Source organism: Propithecus coquereli, unplaced genomic scaffold, assembly GCF_000956105.1.
Source record: "Propithecus coquereli isolate 6110/MARCELLA unplaced genomic scaffold, Pcoq_1.0 Scaffold147, whole genome shotgun sequence".
Lineage (NCBI taxonomy): Eukaryota > Metazoa > Chordata > Mammalia > Primates > Indriidae > Propithecus > Propithecus coquereli.
The window spans coordinates 8,141,069-8,159,282 of record NW_012139080.1 but is presented as its reverse complement, the minus strand read 5'-3'; the positions used below and the strand labels follow the sequence as shown (position 1 = coordinate 8,159,282).

The 18,214-nt window shown below is 44.2% G+C and overlaps 1 protein-coding gene across 1 annotated transcript in view; it reads left to right on the top strand.

Moving 5' to 3' along the window:
* The window catches only part of LOC105806846 (chromosome unknown open reading frame, human C9orf3), a 311,159-nt gene that overhangs the window by 187,209 nt on the left and 105,736 nt on the right, over positions 1-18,214 (top strand). The window contains exons 9-10 of the mRNA XM_012640063.1: positions 5,218-5,261; positions 14,856-14,916. Coding sequence (XP_012495517.1) covers positions 5,218-5,261; positions 14,856-14,916 — 105 coding nt within the window. The remainder of the gene's footprint in view (positions 1-5,217; positions 5,262-14,855; positions 14,917-18,214) is intronic.

Sequence of the window (18,214 nt, the reverse complement as noted above, 5' to 3'; positions counted from 1 at the left end):
GCTCAGGCTGGTCTCGAACTCCTGAGCTCAAACAATCCGCCCACCTCAGCCTCCCAGAGTGCTAGGATTACAGGCGTGAGCCACTGTGCCTGGCCTAACCCCTTTATTTTTAATGTTATTTTCTTTAATGTCTGTTCTTTTCCTTGCTGTTTCTATTTTATTAATGCTCCTGTACTGGTATTATTTTAGTCCTTGGTCTTTGTTGTTGATTTATTTTACAGTGTGAAACACTGGTGGAAAATTTTCTTCTGTTCCTTGGATTATGTTTTCTTCAAGATTGGATTCTTTGTCTTTTATATGTTATGTTTCTTTCTGTCTCTCTCTCTATGTGAACTGTTGTTATATTAGTTTGCATAGTTGCCATACTTCTCTTCTTGCTCATTCTTAGCATGGGTGGCACTGTCCTGACCTTTTATTTATTCTCATATATATTGGAACATTATCCTTGATTCCTTTTACATCTCGTCTTAGGCCTGTTTTTCTTCCCCTCCGAGCTATAGTTTGAAACTTGAATATTATGTATGGAGGCGGAGGAGGGACAAGCTCCCCTGGAGTTGTGTACAGCCTTTGTTGGAAGAATTCGGCTCTGCTGCTCTTGAAAATTTGTTAAATGTCCCCTGCCAAGAGTCTCATGACCTAATATGGGTGTAGCTTTTACCCATTGCAGGTACCTCTCAATCAATATTATTCCTCTAATTCTGGTTGGAGCCCTAGAACTTACACAGTTCGTCAAAGACAGTCACCCTCAAGTGTTTATTTTTCATGTTTTTCCCATCTCCTGCCAGCAAACATTTCCAGGCCCTCCACAGTCAAAAAAGAAGAAAGATAAAGATATTCCTCTTTCTTTCAAAATGTGTGGGTATTTGTGAGAATTCGTGGGGTTTAGGCAATTCACTAGCACAACCTGCTAAGCATGAGGTTAGGGGTTGTGCAGAGGGACAGTTAGAAGCTGTGATCAAATCTTACGCTTCTTTCCTTGGTTGCTTCTTTTTGAAGTTTATACCATAAAGCGGTACTTTTTTCCTTGTTTGGATGCTGCTGGTCAAGTTTTTGCTAATTTTTTAAATGGATTGTGTTTTTGTTTACATTATTGGTTAGTTATTGATGAGGAAGGGCTATGACCCAGTTCCTCTACTCAGAAGTCCCTTAGTTTCTTCCTTTTCCAGTTTACTTCTTAATCCTTTCCCTTCCAGACACCCTGCCTGCCCAGCATTTCAGTATTATCCTCTTCCCAGCCCCCGCTGAAGCTCCCCTCCTGCGTGCAACAATGACTCTTCTTGACGATTTCATGTCTTCCCAGTTCTCACCCTGCCAATCCTGTCCTTGCGTCAATATTGTGTTTGTTTTGCCTCTTCTACCTCCTCCTTCCCACGACTGTGATAATTACTCATAAAATACTTGACGGAAATTGCCAGTCCTATGTCATTAATTATCAAGCCAGTGTCAGTTTATCCAGTAGAATCTACATGCACCTGCTTTTTGTTGAATACTTTCACCAGGACTAAAAAATAATTACCGGATTAGCCATATGCCAAAATCAGTGTTAGTTTTTTTTTTTAATTGTAGTGCTTAATTTAGCGTTGTTAGGTGTTAATCAAAACAAGCTGTCTGGGACTGACCTGATTAGCATATAGATTATTAGGAGAGTTGGAAATGAAAAAAAACATTCTCAAGGAATGTATTTTCTGACTGGAGTGTGGACTTAAAATCATTGCCAAGGAGCCAGATAAAATTTCGTATCAATCAGCCCCCTCTCAAAACAGCAGTTTGGTTTTTTTTGTTTTGTTTTATTTTGTTTTCTTGGCTGCAGAGGTGACAAACTGGGACCCCTACTATCTTTGCTAGCTGGCTTTGTCAGTGATCTTAGAATCAGCCATGAAGTTCTTGTCCAATTAAGATTTGTAAGTTGCTCTCACAAAACTGCCAACACACTGAAGGGAAGAGTGAAGGCAGATGAAAGAATTGAAAAGAGGTGGTAAGGAAAGGAATAATCGTAAGACACATTTTTCTTTTTATTTCATTCCGTTGTAGAGAGTGGGGAAAAGCTTCTGTCACAAGTCCCCCCCAGGAGTATATGCCAATTTACGAAAAAAACCAGGAAAACTAGTGTTTCATGGCTGAAGATTGAGCCTATGAAGGGAGTAAGAAGGACTGATTGGGTCGATTCCACTGAGAAATGGTACAAAGACTGCCTGGATGAGACCAAGTGTCTCTTGTGTTGGACGGAGCACAGAACAGAAGAATACCTACCCCTGTAGAAAGACGTTCCCATAGCTTGTGGGAATCCAGACACTGTGTCTCAGAGATGCCCACGGTATTAGGTTTTTGTGACCCCCGGACCTGTCATCCCAGCATTAGTTGGCAGCCTCTGGCTAACTGCTGTGTTGCCTGTAGGTCTCTGTGAGGCAGGAAGAGGCAAATAAATGCTCCAGAGTGCCCACCTCCTGGGAGGCAGGACAACCAAAAAATGAAGCAGGGCTTCCTGGGGATCTCCTGCTCTTCTCCTGTATTCACACAGAATTCTGGATTGCTATGCTCTGCAGTCCTGTGAAGAAGGATCCATCTGTAAATGGAAAATGCAAAAGGGCAGAAATAAGGTTAACTCTGAATTTCCTGCTTCTTATGCAATTAAATTCTCCCCCTTGCCCTTGAGTTAATGTAATTTTCCCTCCACATAATTGAGCACAAATTACCAGGCAAATATGGGATAAATTGGTATGGGACATAAGGAGATGACGAAGTGAAATTAGTAAGAATTATAATTATAGTACCTGGATTTTTTAAGAATCAAAAATCCTATCTATGAGCCAATGAAAAAGTAATCTACAAAGTAATCTATTAGTGTAGGATTTTCAAAACAATGTATTAACATATTAGATTGTGATAAATGACTTTCTAATTTAATTTTTTTGCAAAATAATTTTTAAAATAATAAAAATAATGACTTTAAGAACTTCAAGATCGGGCGTGGTGGCTCATGCCTATAATCCTAGCACTGTGGGAGGCCAAGGACAGAGGATCACTTGAGTGAGCTCAGCCTGAGTTTGAGACCAGCCTGAGCAAGAGTGAGACCCCACCTCTATTAAAAATAGAAAAGAGACCCCATCTCTACTAAAAGTAGAAAAATTAGCCAGATGCGTTGCCTATACTCCCAACTACTCAGGAGGCTGAGGCAGGAGGACCGCTTGAGCCCAGGCATCAGCGGTTGCAGTGAGCTATGATGATATCACTGCACTCCAGCCTGGATGACAGAGTAAGACTCTGTCTCAAAAAAAAAAAAAAGAACCTCAAGCAAAAATAATTCTTTGCATTCTAAATACTGCTCTTGTTTCCTTTGGTGTTTCTCCATATATCCACTGCAGATGCAAGGAAGGACTTCAGTTGTGAGGCATTAATCAGTTGGCGGTTGTCCTTCGCTCCATTTTCTTAACATTAGTTTTGTGATTCTTTGTATTGTTACTGTAGGTGAAGCAGCAATAAACAAAATCTCAGAAAAAGAACAGAGGTTGCAAAAAATAAATCTTTCATTAATGTTCTTAGTAGGAAGACTTTTCCCCTGGAAGAAATGGCCTGTAACCACCCATAAACATGTAGAAATGGGATGGCTAGCTTTGCTAGTGTAGTGATAGCTATACTTCAGTGTGATGATAGAAGAAAAGCACCTTGTCATACAAACTGTTTACAGATTTCTATTCCTCTGTAATTCTGTCTGTGTTGTAGTATGAAGATCTGTGCTGTTGCTTCCATCTCACACTCCAAGTTAAATGGATCTCTGATGAGATCCATGCAGGCTTGGTTCTATTGGGAGGGCTTCAGTCTGGAGTGACTCTCATTTGTCATATTTAGGCTTACATTTTAACCCATTTTAAAAGATTGTTTTCATCTGAGCTTACACTTTAAATGGCCCATTTAAGAAGATTATTTTATATTCATTAAAAGAAAAACTTCAAGTATAAATCTCATTTGTTATTTAATATCAAGTTCCAAGAAAGTTAAATTTTATTCTTATTTGTCTCATGTTCTGTATTTATCGAAAATATATTTTATCAAGCCTTCAGATGAGGAAAGGTTGACACTAGGGTTACCCATTTAATAAATAAAAATATGGAATGGAAAAGTACAGTTAAGCTCAAACTTCAGATAAACAATGAATAACTTTTTAGTGTAATTATGCCCCCAATTTTACTGGGCATCCTGTATTTTATCTGACAACTCTGGTTAAGACCAAGTCAAGATTCCAGAATTAGATGGGCTAGAATGATGGGTCACAATACTCAAGGTACAAATTAAATATAAATGAACATTCATATTTTAAATTTTTAGGTCTTATGGTATTGTGGTTTATGTTTTATGAGTCCTTATCTTTTAGAGATATTTACTACAACCTTTATTGATGAAATCATGTAATGTTTGAGATTTGCTTCTAAATAACGCAGGAGGCAGGGAAGTGGAGGGGCAGGACTGGCTGTGGGCTGATGAGTACGTGAAGGTTAATTATGCTATTTTGTCTCCTTCTGATTGTGCTTGATATTTTCTAAAGTCAAGGAAAAAACAAGTGTGTATGTGTGTGTAAATCATGCCTTTAGGTTAAGAAAAACGTATCATATATCATGTAACCATCTCAAATGTCCAACAACTGAGGACTTGTACAGCAGCATGAGAAGAGGCTGCAGATAGAGGCAGGGGCTTGTGAGCCACAGTTGGACTTCGGGACATCTCTGTTCCTCGATCGGCATATTTATCATCTTGATATTTGTCTTTATCGTCCCATAGAGCAATGCAAGAAAGTTGCAAGTCAGTTACTAGCCTCTGGGAGTTCAGATTGTTCAGTATGTAGCAGAGCTATCTAGGAAACACTCCCGCAGAGGTGGCCATGGGTGAGAGAGGGGGATAATGCTTCACGCGATGGCCAGCCTTTTGAAAATGGCTAAATGTGAAGTGAAATAAATAGGCTATTGGGTTAGGTCAAAATATAATAATAAGCATTCCATTCTTCAGTTTTGTGGCTTTTACAAAATAAATCTCTTTAAAAGATTGGATTGATTACTCTGTAAAATTAATAAATTGAGTGTACAGTCTAATAAGTTGGCATAGGTCTAGCTTTCCTACCTAGCAGGTGAGCGGTCAGCAGCCGGGAATGCTCAGTGTCTGGCATGGTTCCAGGCAGAATTATTTATTGATGGACATCTTTAATGGTTTGCTTTTTTCTTATCCCAGGATTTCCTTCAAATGCTATTGGAGAACATCCCAGAAGAAAAAAGGTAATGACCAATTTAGGAATTAAGAGGCCAGTTTTACTTTTAATGTTAAAAATGGTCCCACCATTATTTGCCTTGTCACAACCTAGAAAGTTCAATCGCTTCGAGTCGACTCTGTGGCTCCGGGGGCGGGGGCCAATCTTCTTCTCTTAATGGAGGTAGGGACCTAGTTAAGGCAGCGGGAGTCACAGGATAATCAGCCAGACTTAGGGATGGGCCCACGTGGATGCTGGGAGCCGGCATGCACAGCCACGTACAAGCAAGGATCGCAGAGTCAGGAGCCCTGTAAGTGGTGTAGGAAGCAGGCTGAGGACAGTCTGTGGCCTTAGCTGCTGTGGAAAAGAATGGAGGAGAGGAAAGTTCTAAAAAGTTAGGGTGGCTCCAGTTAACGCAGCTTCATATAAGGAAACACTGTTTAATTGAAGGCAAAAATGTGTAGTAATAAGAGGCTTAAGACCTATGTTATAGGTTAGACTAGGTTCATTCCAACCCTCTTCTAATTTTCTATCTTACCTTAGGCCCTCAAGTGAATACCCTGAAACATAATTTCTAATAGCAAAATTGGTATTCAAACTTTAAAGGGGGGCATTTTGAGAAATTAAACATTTCTCTGAAGAAGAGCTAATATTACTCTCATTTCTGACCCACAGTTTTAGCTATGTTTTTACGCACATGACAGATTTCCAAATGTAGAAATGAATTCCTTGACACAGATGTAAATTTAGATTTATGCAGGACCAGTCACCTATTTGTTGATGAGCCATCTTACAGGCACTCTAAATTCAGTGTCTCAAGGGTAAGGTATCAGGGCTTACGCTACCAGGCTAGGCACAGGAGATAGCACGCAAGTTCAGGAGAGGGTGCAGGAGCCATGAGGCTATTGAGAGTCTTTTGCTGAGCATTGCATTTTCGTCTGGCCTTTTTTGTTTAAACTTCCTTATCTTCCACCTTCTATTTAGAATGATTCCAAATTCTTTCTTCAACAGGTAGAAATGTTACTGTTGGTGAATTTTTTTATGCTTAATAGTTGTCCATATTTTGGGAGTCCACATGATGTTTTGATACATGCATACGATGTGTAGTGATCAAACCAGGGCAGTTGGGACATCTATCACCCCACACATTCACCTCTTCTTTTTGTGTGTGTGTGTGATTTTTTTGGAGACAGGGTCTTGCTCTGTTGCCTGGGCTAGAGTATATTGGCGTCATCAGCTCAGTGCAACCTCAAAGTCCTGGGATGAAGCAATCTTCCCACCTCAGCCTCCTGAGTAGCTGAGACTACAGGCACACCACCACGCCTGGATAATTTTTCTGTTTTTTGTAGAGACAAGGTCTTGCTCTTGCTCAGGCTGTCTTGAATTCCTGGCCTCAAGTGATCCTCCCACCTCAGCCTCCCAGAGTGCTAGGATTACAGGCGTGAGCCATCATGCCTATCTTTACCCCTTCTTTATGTTGGGAACATTCCCATTTCTCTCTTCCAGCAATTTTGAACTATCTGACACAGTATGAACTGCAATCACCCTATTGTATTATCGAACACTAAATCTTATTCCATCTAACTGTATTTTTGTACCCATTTAACACACACACATAAAGCAAGCCAGTGCATCATACAGAATTAACATACCCATATAATTGGATTAATTCCTTTTTTTCTACCTCTTCATGTTCATGCCTTTTGATGCTGAAGAAAGTCCCATCCAGGGAGACTGCCTGAGGCCTTAGTAATTGGCCAAGATAGTTCGCTTTTCAGGAGTCTGCTTGAAGGAAGTGTAGTTTGTTTTGGGAGGTCTGAAATGTTTCAGATTTGCCATCCTTTTTTTTTTTTTTTTAAAGAAGACATATGGGTTTTCTTCATGTGAAAATCACATCAGATGTGGTCCTTACTCCTAAGATCAAGAACAACAATTTACTTGCAAGATATTTTTTTTTTTTCTTTTGTACCTGCCCCAGAATGACTTCTCAGGTCCTCTCATAGAACAAAGCAGTTTCCTTAGAAATTAAAGCAGAGAAAAAGAGAAAATTAATAGAAATTGTGTATTACCTCCTTAGGCTGTTACCAAAGTTTGTTTCTGAGTGGCGACTATGCATTTATCCAGAAGAACTTCTTAGGGGCATGAATGTAGCCATCTTCACTGAAGCAACAAAGTGCCTTTTTAGTTTTGGAAGTCTTCTCTCTTTTAATCCTCTTCCTAATAAGGTTATGGAGTTCATTTGGATGGCCCCTGAGCCCTCTGGCTGACCTGGATTGTATCATCGTGAATATTTATTGAGGCTGCACACCAGACCCACAAAGAGACTTTTGCTGTAATTGTGGAAGTTAAGAGCAGCACCTGTCTTAATGGTGGCCAGCGAACACCAATCACATGCATTTTGATAGGCTACCTCTCCCGTTTAGCATCATGTTTTAGCTAGTAGATTTAGCTTCTTTTTAAAAATTCTCCTTAAAAGCTAAGGAGATTTCAGCCCTACAATGAATCTATTTCAGCAAGTATACCAAAATATATTTTGAAACTCACACATCTTGCCTGCTAACTAATCTCAGAATCTAGTTCAGCTATTAAAACGGACTGTTTACCCTATTACCTATGCAACATATTGTACCAATTTTGTCTTGGTCTCCAAAGGCCCCACACCTACCCCTTGAAGCCTCTAATCTTTGGCCCCTGCTGCAGACTGATCCTCAGGCACATCTGCTAGGCACGTGAGCTGTTCTGAGCAGGGCAAAGTTTCTCAGATCAAACCAGTGAGTGTTCAGAGGCTGGTACTGTGTGTGTCATACTGCCTTTGTGTTGTTCTCTTGCTTTGATTCATTTAACATTCTTTATTAAGCATCTCCCATCCCAGGCTTTGGGCTGGACGCTGGGGAACAAAGAGGAATAAATCCCATGCCCAGCCCTAGGAAGCACCTAGTCTGCTGCTGAAGACATAACAGAAACTGGTCATGATGGCTCAGTGTAGGAATTGCTCGGGGGAGGTTCAGCTCCTGGGAACACAGAGAACGGTCTCATCAGTAGCAGCCTTGAGCCTTCAGGCAGAGGTACCACTGAAGGGTTTGAGGATGGGAGTGCCATCGGCAGATTGGAAAGGCTCCTCTACGGGGGCAGTGTCGGGGAGAGACGGAGCCCAGGAGGACTGGAAGCCAGGAGACCAGTTAGAAACCAATAGAGCAATTCAGGCCAGAGATCTTGAGAGCTGAATCTATGGCAGAGATGGGGACAGTGGCAGTAGAGTTTGACAGTAATGAACAGCTCTAAGGAATACTTTAGAGTTGCCACAGGTAAGACTGGGCTGACTGGTTATGGAAGTTGAATAGAGGAGTCAAGCATGAGCCTGACCTTTCTTTCTTGGCCACTAAGTTACACTGTGCAGTAGCGTTGGAAATACCGGGGGGCGGGTGTTTGGGGAATCAGAGTGGAGCAAAGGGAGTGGAAGGAGAGAGTATTTGAAGGTGGAAGCAGGGAGATGCTGTAAGATAAAACTAAGAGTGCTCTGAAGAAAATCCAGACAAACCCCGGGCCTCTCTGGTGAACGGGCACCCTGGGGAGTACCTTACCCAATGTACTTCGCCCGCTCGGTACTCCAGTGTTCAACGCAGTATTCAACAGCTACCGCTTCTTCCTTTGCTATCGGTTATTGTGTTTGCGTGTGCGTGTTCATGTGCTTGTTTTAATCTAATACTTTTCCTCCCCCGTGGAGCTAAGGAATACTTGTTTCATAAATGCGACCTCAACAACCTTTGTTATTTACCCAAGCACAAATGACTTGTTTTGATCAAGAAAATAAGTTACCATGTGCAAAGCTTTGAGATGCACACTACTTGCACCCACATGTAGAGGGGGTACTTAAATCTTAAGTCAACTAAAATTTAAAAATCTATACAGAATGTAAGTTGCATTCTAGAACAAGAGCGTTTTCCATTTCAGACCCTGAGCTCTGAAGTTCCCATTGCCTTGCCTCTGCCTAGTCTATACCTGCACTCCCAGAGATCTTTAAGTCTATTATTTAGTTCCTGTGACAGTTGCTGGGGCTGTGTGCCTTGCTTCAGAGGCACCGACGGACCGTGATCTTTAGGATCTCAAGAGCTGAAGACAGGAGCCGAGGGTGATAAAGACATTTCTCTTGATCAGCAACAAGTTGATAAGGCACAAGTAGTAGATACAGCTAATAACCGACTCCCATCCTTGTCGCCCCAATCTCAGAAATCAACTGAGCGAGCAGATACAGTCGTGTGCAATACCATTTTCATGCAAGTCTGTGTTTATTTCTATTTTCTGTAACATCACAAAGAGACGTACAATTTGGTCACTTTTCCAGCTTTAAACACAGCTTATTTTTCTAACCAGCATCATGACAGGGTGGCCAGCATATTCTTGCCCCTGCTGTCCCTGCTGTGTTAACTAAGTGCGACCACATTTATAGCTCAAAGGGACTGGAGACAGACCACTGAAACTCAGAGTTGCCCCGTAGAATGTAGGAGCGCAGCGAGGGAACAGCCAGTCAGGGGGCAAAACCACCTGCTGTTGCAATGCCCGGGAGGAATGGGGGTGAGGAAGTGGCCTTCGGGTGGGGGTTTCAGTAAGCAGGCAGGATGTGCATGCTTACTAGTACGAATGTGGAGGACATGCAGTCATGGGTGTGTGTACTTTTAGCTATCTGTATAAAATCAATTTCCATAGTGATCAGACATGCAGAAGAGTAATTTCCTGTAAGTCCTGGGTTCTGGCTAAGTGGAAATGCTTCTGCTTGTCTGTTGTGATTATTTAAGCCACATGATCTTAGAGGGAAAAAATTCACCATTGGCTTAGACTATGAGCGTCTTGATTTGAAAAAGTCAACTTTTTGCTTTACCACTGCATATATCCAAACCCAGACCTAAAAATTCACCTGTACTGTCATCTCAATAATTATGATCAGAACACCAAAAACTATGTGCATGTTATCTTTTTTCCTAAAACACATAGTCCATTTCTTCCCTGAAAATTAAACATTTTACTATGGTTTCTCATAATTTCCTTGGGAGGTGAAGTCATGTATGTATAATACCTTTTAAAAATATTTTTTTAGGAACTGAAGTTAATGCTTTCATCTTCCTCTCATAATTTAACATTTTATTCCACATTGGCAGTCACCAACAGGGCATGGTGCACTGTGATATCTGCACTGATACTGGGAATTTAGGAAACTGGGTTTTTTCTTTAGTCCTCTGCCTGGCCTGGCTTTGGCCAGCGTCTTCCTATGCTGCAGTTTCTCTGTCTGCTAAAAAGCCACACAACAATTGACACTCACTTCACTAGGGTATTATGAGAAATGAAGTGATAATGGTTATAAGATACTTTGAACCTATCCAAAGGTTAGTGATCTGAAAACACACGTTCTCTTCATTCACGGGAGAGTGTCTTTTGCTCCTGGGTGCAGCTGCCCTGTGGGCTCTCACACTTTTGCACCCCACCCTCAAGGGTCTCCCCATCTCTTCAAAAATATAATCAAAGGGCTGACAAACAGGGCAACTGCAGGAGAGACGTTAACAGGAAGGGGAAGTCAGCATGATCTGGAGCAGGCACGGGCTCTCCCCTTCTGCAGGCTTGTCTGTACCATAACAGGAACTGGTGTGTCATGAAGGCTAAGTTTAGAACAGAAAGAAAAGCTGGGGCTTCATAGCCAGCACCATAGGTTCAAATCCCAGCTCTTCAAGTACCATCTGTGTGGCTTTGGATAAGTTCCTCAACCTCTCAGAACCTTTATTTGTTCACTTCTAAGACGGGGATAATAATATTGGTCTTGCACAGTTATTGTAAAGTAAATAGGATTTTGTACATAGTAGATGTTCAATAAATAGTGGCTACTTCTTTTATGCCTTTACTTGGCAGTGGATAGAGGAGTGTTTGTTTGTTTTGTTTTTAGTGCCACTGTATGTTAGTACCCATGTGTGCGCTGACTACATATGTCAAAGCAGAATTTGCCGTAATACTTGTCAATGAACTAACCATCAGAGTCGGCAGGAGGCTGTGGCGCAGGCTGACTGTGTGCAGCCACACGCTTTCTGTGGAACGTTGGCCTGCAGAGATCGATAGGGCCCATCATCCACACACCGTCTCCCAGCCTCCAGCAGGACCACTCCAGATCCGTCCCCAGCACGCCACACCTGCTTGGGCTCCTCTCATTGCCTCCTGCTGAAACTTGCTCAGCAAGCTCCCAGGTGGTCTCCCTGCCTCCAGCCCCGTCCCCTTGGTCATGCTTCCTCGCCTCCATTCTCTGCCATGTCATTCTGTAGCCATGCTCCAGAGCCTCCTTGATGAAGCCAAGGCCCAGTGGCAGGGACTCCACGATCCTCACGGGACACGCTGTTTCCTTCCTCCCTCATTCTGGGGGCCAGCCCAGCTGCACTGAACAGTGTGTGCACACCATGGTGCTGGGAATCCTGCTCTCTTTGCCCGAGATGAGCTTTCCCTCCATTTCTATCGGCCCTGCGCCACCAGAACACAGTTCAAGCATGGCTTCCTCAAGAAGCCTCTCCTGATGCACCTCTCGTTGTCCTCCGTTACCTGTCCAACCTGCAGCAGGTGGCTCCTCCTCCACACCCAGAGAATCACCATTTCTGCAAGCACTGGTGGCATTCTGCCTGGTGTCTGTCACCTGTCCCTAATGACTGTTACTCCCTGGGTTTTCCCATGTCAGCCTTCCTGTGCCCAGGAGGCATCCACCGGATGTTGGCCACCTGGAGAAGTCTGCCTGTTCTTCAGCCTTCTCTGGTGCAGACTGTGGGCCTCACTCGGTAACACTCCAGGACTCGACTCCCCAGCCCCTCCTCCCTGCCCCACCTAGAGAAGTATCTTTGAGAACCAATTCCCTCAGGAAATTTATGTCCGTGTCCTCATAGTCCCTCCTCCATGGTGATGCACAACAGCTGTCCACCGTCTTTCGTGAAATCACTCGAAAATGGCAGTTAAGTCACTCCTCAGACTTGTCTTCTTCAAGAGACCCGATCCCAGTTCCTTGCCTTCCCTCGTGCATACGGCCTGCTTGCCCCTTTGGTTGTCACGACTGCTCTTCCTAAATCCTTCCTGCAGTCTGCGTTGTCTTCTTCAGCGTCTTACTGGGAAAGGAAGAGACCTATTTCCCTGGTGCAGTTCCAAAGCCCGCCTCTCACTCTGCCTTTTTGAGGATCCTCCAGGGATGGGAAGCAGGAGCTTAGGCCCCAGGCTTCCAGGCACAGCGAGGAATGTCCCTTCCTGGCTGAAAAGGAAGCCGGTGAAGGACAGTTTCCTCTCTGTGCCCAAGGAAACTCGGAGTCACTTTATTTTCCACCGCTCCAGCTCCACCCCAGGTCATCAGGCGTCAGACTCTCACAAGGAGCGCACAACCTAGATCCCTCGCGTGGCATGCGCAGTCCACCGTAGGGTTTGCGCTCCTGTGAGAGTCCAGTGTCGCCACTGATCTGACAGGAGGCAGAGCCACACGGTGACGCGAGCGATGGGGAGTGGCCGCAGATACAGATGAAGCCTGGCTCACCTGCCCGCCACCCACCTCCTGCCCCACAGCCCAGCTCCCAACAGGCCACGGACTGGCACTGATCAGCAGCCCTGGGGTTGGGGACGGCAGCTCTAAGTGGTCAGTCAGCCCCACTTTCCTCCTCCTGGCAGATCAGTAATGCCTATTAAGGGCATCTCCCACCCTTCTCCCAAGTAAATCAAGCTCGGGAAAGAACAGAGAACTTACTGAAGGTGCTCTGAGAGCTGCCTTCTCTCTTCAGGTCCCCCCCACCTCCACCACACATGCACACACGTGTGCACACATCCATGCACATGCATGAGTGTGCACACACACGCTTCCACACTCTCACAGCTTACGGGGGGGCCTTGGCTATTCACACTGAGATGAACGCTGTTAAATGACAACTAAGAAGTAGTGGGAAGGCCCAGTGATGGCGGCATCGGCCTTTCCTATGAGGCCTGTCCAGTAATCCCACTGCCTCTGGGAACCAGGAGCACCTAGAGAGGTAGTCGTCTTCCCTCTGTCCACTTCTGTCCTCTTTCCTTCTGCCTCGTAGTCTCACGGAGGGCATCATCTTTCATATGAATTCAAACCACTTTCTCTGCATAAGCCCTGATTTCCTTCCCTGTATTTTTCTGTTTTGAAATAGCAACAGTTGCCTCCTTAGGCAGTTTTTGCTTTTGTCCTGGCCAAAGAAGACAAGGTGTATCAGTGACCAGTGGGAGGAAGAAAAGGAAGAGAAAAATGAGTCATTTCCCTTTTTCCCCAGCCCCACCCAAGCCAACTCCTCCCTCCCCTCCTTTCTCACTACTGCCCACACCACCTACAGGTCAGGGGCGCACTTGGCCTTCCGTATCTTACCATTGCACGTTAACACTGTATTTCTGCACAACTTCTACAATTGCAAAGGGGAGAGAGATGGTAAGCATATATAGTTACATAAGTGTATATATAATGTAGTATATAATTTATAAAATTTTAAAAGATGCAGAGCTTAACAACTTGGAAATATATTACTGGTAAAGGTGAATATTACATTAAAAAGAATAATTTTTATTGAGTCTGCAGTGAAATGTGTTTTCATTCATTCAAATAAAAAATATCTACGAGGATCCTCTTTCATACCAGGAACTATTCTAAGTGCTGGGATTACATGTCAGAGAGCTCTGATCCAGTGAGGAAACAGTAACAGTGAAGTAATCAAATAATTCTCAGTCACAAGCTGTGATAGACGCCGTGATGCAGAGGACAGGGAGTGTGATGGGTATTAGGTACACGGGGAAGGCCTTGCTTCAGTCTGGGAGGAAGTCAAGAAGACCTCTCTGTAAGCAGAGATTCCAGGCATGGGGAGTTATCTAGAAGTGGGTGGAGGATGGGTTTGCTTTAAACTGCATTAGCCAAAGAAGACAGGAAGACACAACCTAAAGTCTGTTGACCCTCAAAATATCAGATATTTGGTAATTTTAAGGAGTAGTCAAGTCAGCAGGGCATGAAAGCAAAAGAATTTCAGCTGACTCGAGATCAGACATAACAACCAATCTTAATACTTCAAATAAAGCAGAATGTGGCCTGCTTGAAAACGGAAAACCACCCTGATTCCGTGTATCTGAGCCTCTCTGTGGTCTGATGATTTGTTTTTTGTTTTTTTGGGTTTTTTTGGCATGTTGTAGCCCCTTGTTGCTATAAAGTACAAATTTCCTGTCGATTGATGCACTAAATGCTACAGTATTCAGATTCCACGTTGCTTCACCACTCTCCAGGAAGCAGTCATGCCTGATATGTCCTATAAATATGCCTTATCCTCCCTAAATTGGCTTTCCCAACCAGAAACTTCCTTTCGAAGCATTAAAAGCACCTATTCTGGGATGCCTGTGGTTCTTCGGGTCCATCGTGCATATTGTTATTGATGAAGGGAAGCTACACTGATGTGACTGGGTTCCCTTCCACACTTTATGCCAGGGGAGCGTTGCCCTTGCTCCAAAAAGCAGCGACTTCTGGAAGATTGGCGCTGTGGTGTGCCCACGTAGGTAGAGAGAAGTATTCTGTGTAACAAGTGCTCTGTAGCTTTTTAATCCTTTACTTTTTGTTGTTTTATTTCTACAGGCTTGAGTTGTCTGTTGAAAACATCTTCCAAGACTGGCTTGAGAGTTCTGGAATACCAAAGGTACACTCAAGATAATGCTTTAGGAGAGTCTGTGGAGAATAGTAAAGTTTGCTACTTGGTGTATCAATCATGACAATGAGCACTGAATATATGCATATAAAAGTCATTATCTTACTGAGGTGGAGAGTCCCTAAGTCAGGAAAATACTGATCTTCCCACCCCATTTCAGCCTGACATCATGGGGCGTGCCTCTGGCCACTGATCAAATGACTGCGGTGCTCCAGGTGGACATGACAGTAGCCTCTGAACTGTGTTAAATGAGGTCTCGCAAAGGGTGGTGTATATTTTGGGTGGAGTCTCCAGGCAACAGTTTAATGCCCCCCGTGGGGAGCAGCTGGCCTCCAGCCCCGCGTTTAGGGTGTAGCCAGACAAGCGAGCTGGTTTGCTGCGGCTTTCCTCTGGCCCGCTGTACCCACGGCTTCTGTTCCTCCTTTCCCCAGCGTGCGTGCCCTGGCCACAGCCTCCCTGGCTCTGCCTCAGGCTCCTGCCTCAGGCTGGCCTCCTCACCTGGATGACCTGTTTAGATTTGTTTCTCTGTCGTAGGAACCTGGGCTCAGCGCTACTCAAGATTTTGTTCTCTCCTTCCATTTCAGTCCATGGGCAACTCTAAGGGAGAAATTTTTCCCTGGGCAGCCCTGGCTTCGTGGGAATCGCCTGGCCTGGAGCCTCCTCTTCCCTTCCACTCACCCTAGGTTCTGTGCCTTCCAAAGCCTACTGGACAGCCCAAGCCCCCTCGCCAACTTGAATGCTGACCTTAGCAAGAGCCTAGGACCTGGGAAGTCTGAGGGTGACATCCAAGATGGGTGGTCAGAGGATGCTGGAGGTCTGGGGTTTTCCCAGCCTGCAGCCCCCAGAGCAGCTGCAGATGGGGCCTGACCCATTGTAGTGGGCCTTGGGGTCTGGGACAGACCCCTGTGGCAGTGAGAAACTCTGCCCTGGGCCCAGGCAAGCAGCCCCTTCAGCCTGCTCGTTTCTGGTTTCATGGCTGGTTACATGAGCTTCCCCTTGGGAGTGTGTGAATGTCAGTGAATGTCTGTGAACCATGAAATGAAAGCGCGGGAGGGGCTGTTCGCTATTACCTTTCCGCCCCTCCACTCGCATCTTTGTCCTTCTCCACCACCCGGCCACCAGCCACCACCAGCTCGTTCCTAAAAAAGGACACTTGGCCTTAGGTTCAGGAATGTGTGCCACCTGTTAAAAGTTATTTCTTTGGCCCAATCCTTCTGGGAACAAAAAATAATAAAACAAAACAGGCGTGGGGCCAGGCAGCCCCCGGTTCTGGGAGGCAGCGCTTTCCACTCACATATATGACATTGAGGTCCTGTGGTTTCTAAGAAGGTGACTTCTAGACCAGACCACTCACTGAGTACAACAATGCAGGGAAAACAAGTTAAGGTTTGTGTGGTTGTGAGTAGCCAAGCCTTGCCCTTCGTTTTTTTTAGATGGGGATGCGGCGGGGGGGCGGACAGTGCGCTCTCCAAAGCCTTTTGCCTCATGTTCCTAAGCCAGGCTGTCACAAGGCTCCCAGACATTCTTAGTGTGGCCTGGAAGCAGGGAAGAGTCCGGGCTCAGAGAGCCAGCTCCTGAATTTCCTGGCCTGGAACAACAAGGCTGCTGTTTGCAGCACTCAGCCCCGAGGGAAGGGAAAAGAAAGAGTCCTTAATCCCTCCCCAGAAGCAGGCGCTCCCCACTTGGGTTGTGGCGCTGGGGCTGACCCTCTCACTGCCAGGGCCACGTAATTTCCCCTGAAGAGGAGGAGGGCCTTCCACCAGCAGGAGGCTTTTGCTTTTCATTAAAAGGGGAGGGGTATGTGGAAGAGAGAGATTTGCCTCTGAGCGGTACATTTTTTCCAAAGGTCTAGTTGCATTAGTGACAGACAGCTTATAGTGTAGACAAGAATCTCTGCTATAAACTGACAAAACCTGCTGTCAAAACAGCCAGGTGCAATGAGGCCAACCAGCTATAAATTGTCTTTAAGACCCAACTGGTATTTCCTTGTGTGCTTAGCTATTCCGTAAAAACAGCGTCAGACAGAAAAGGCCCTGATTTAGTGCACATCTTTCCATCGGCGAATGATCAGGTGGCATCCTTTCATCTCTTCCGCCCATTTTCTGCTGTTATTTATGTGGCTGATGATGATTTACCTGCTCTCAGCCCCTTGCACACTCCTTGAGAGTTTCTTCTTGTTTCCACGTCAGGGAAAGGCTCTGCGAGGGCCTGAGACCCTCTGGTTGCAGGAGCCTCACAGTGAATGGGACACCTTGTTCTTTGTTCCCGTCACCGTAATATAAAGTTACCAGTGCGCTTGCCCTGGAGTGACAACCAGAGCACTGAAATTGCTCTGATGCTCTTTGTTCTTGTTAAAAATTTCTGTCCACCAGCAATTGAAGTCATTCATGACAAAAGAGTCACGTTCTACTGGTGAAGTTTTCATTCCACAGGTTACAGAGGCTTTTTGTCTTCTCTCAGGAAGGCTTGCCTTGTGGCTGGCCTCGATTTTCCTTTTTGGCCACATTGAATGGAAATCATTTTAAAAACAAAAAAAAGTAGAAATAGCTTGAGCGGCAATAAAAATAAGCATGAACCCCAAAGAAGCAAAAGAAATTGGATTTAAACCTCTTTAAAGAACACCCTAATAACCCTATAACCTTTGGCCTTGCAAAGAAATTTAAAATTGATTGTACCATCAGTATTATATTAGTAGATTATTTCTTTTATGACATTTTCTGGTTATAGAAGTATTACACATTTACTTGGAATACAAAAAAGTTTATAAATAAGAAAATAAAAATGACCCAGAGACAATTCTTGATATACATCCTTTCACTCATTGTTCTGGGTGTATAAATACATATTTTACCCTTTTCTTTCTCTCCTTTTGTAAAAGTAAAATAAGCTCTCTATAGCACATTCAAACAATGGCAAAATACAAAATGTAAGAGCTCTTGCCCCCTTCAGTCTTACTCCCGAGAGATAACCTGTGCTGATAACAGCGTGGCGTGTGTCCACCCACACGTTTTCTGTGCTCAGCAGCAGGTAGGTGTGTATCCTTTTGAAATAAAATTGGAATCCTATCTTCCAAGCTTAAAATTTTCATTTAAGGATGTATCTTGAGTAGTTTCCCACATCCCTTAATATAATTCAAGAGCAATAATTTTTAACAGCTGCGTCGCTTCCTAATGAATAGTTCCATAATTGAATTTCTTCAGCCTGTCCACTGTAGGACCAGTATAGTGTACATTGTTTCTCAGCAAGTTGTACATTCTGATAATTTGGCAGCTCTAGAAATAGATTTTGA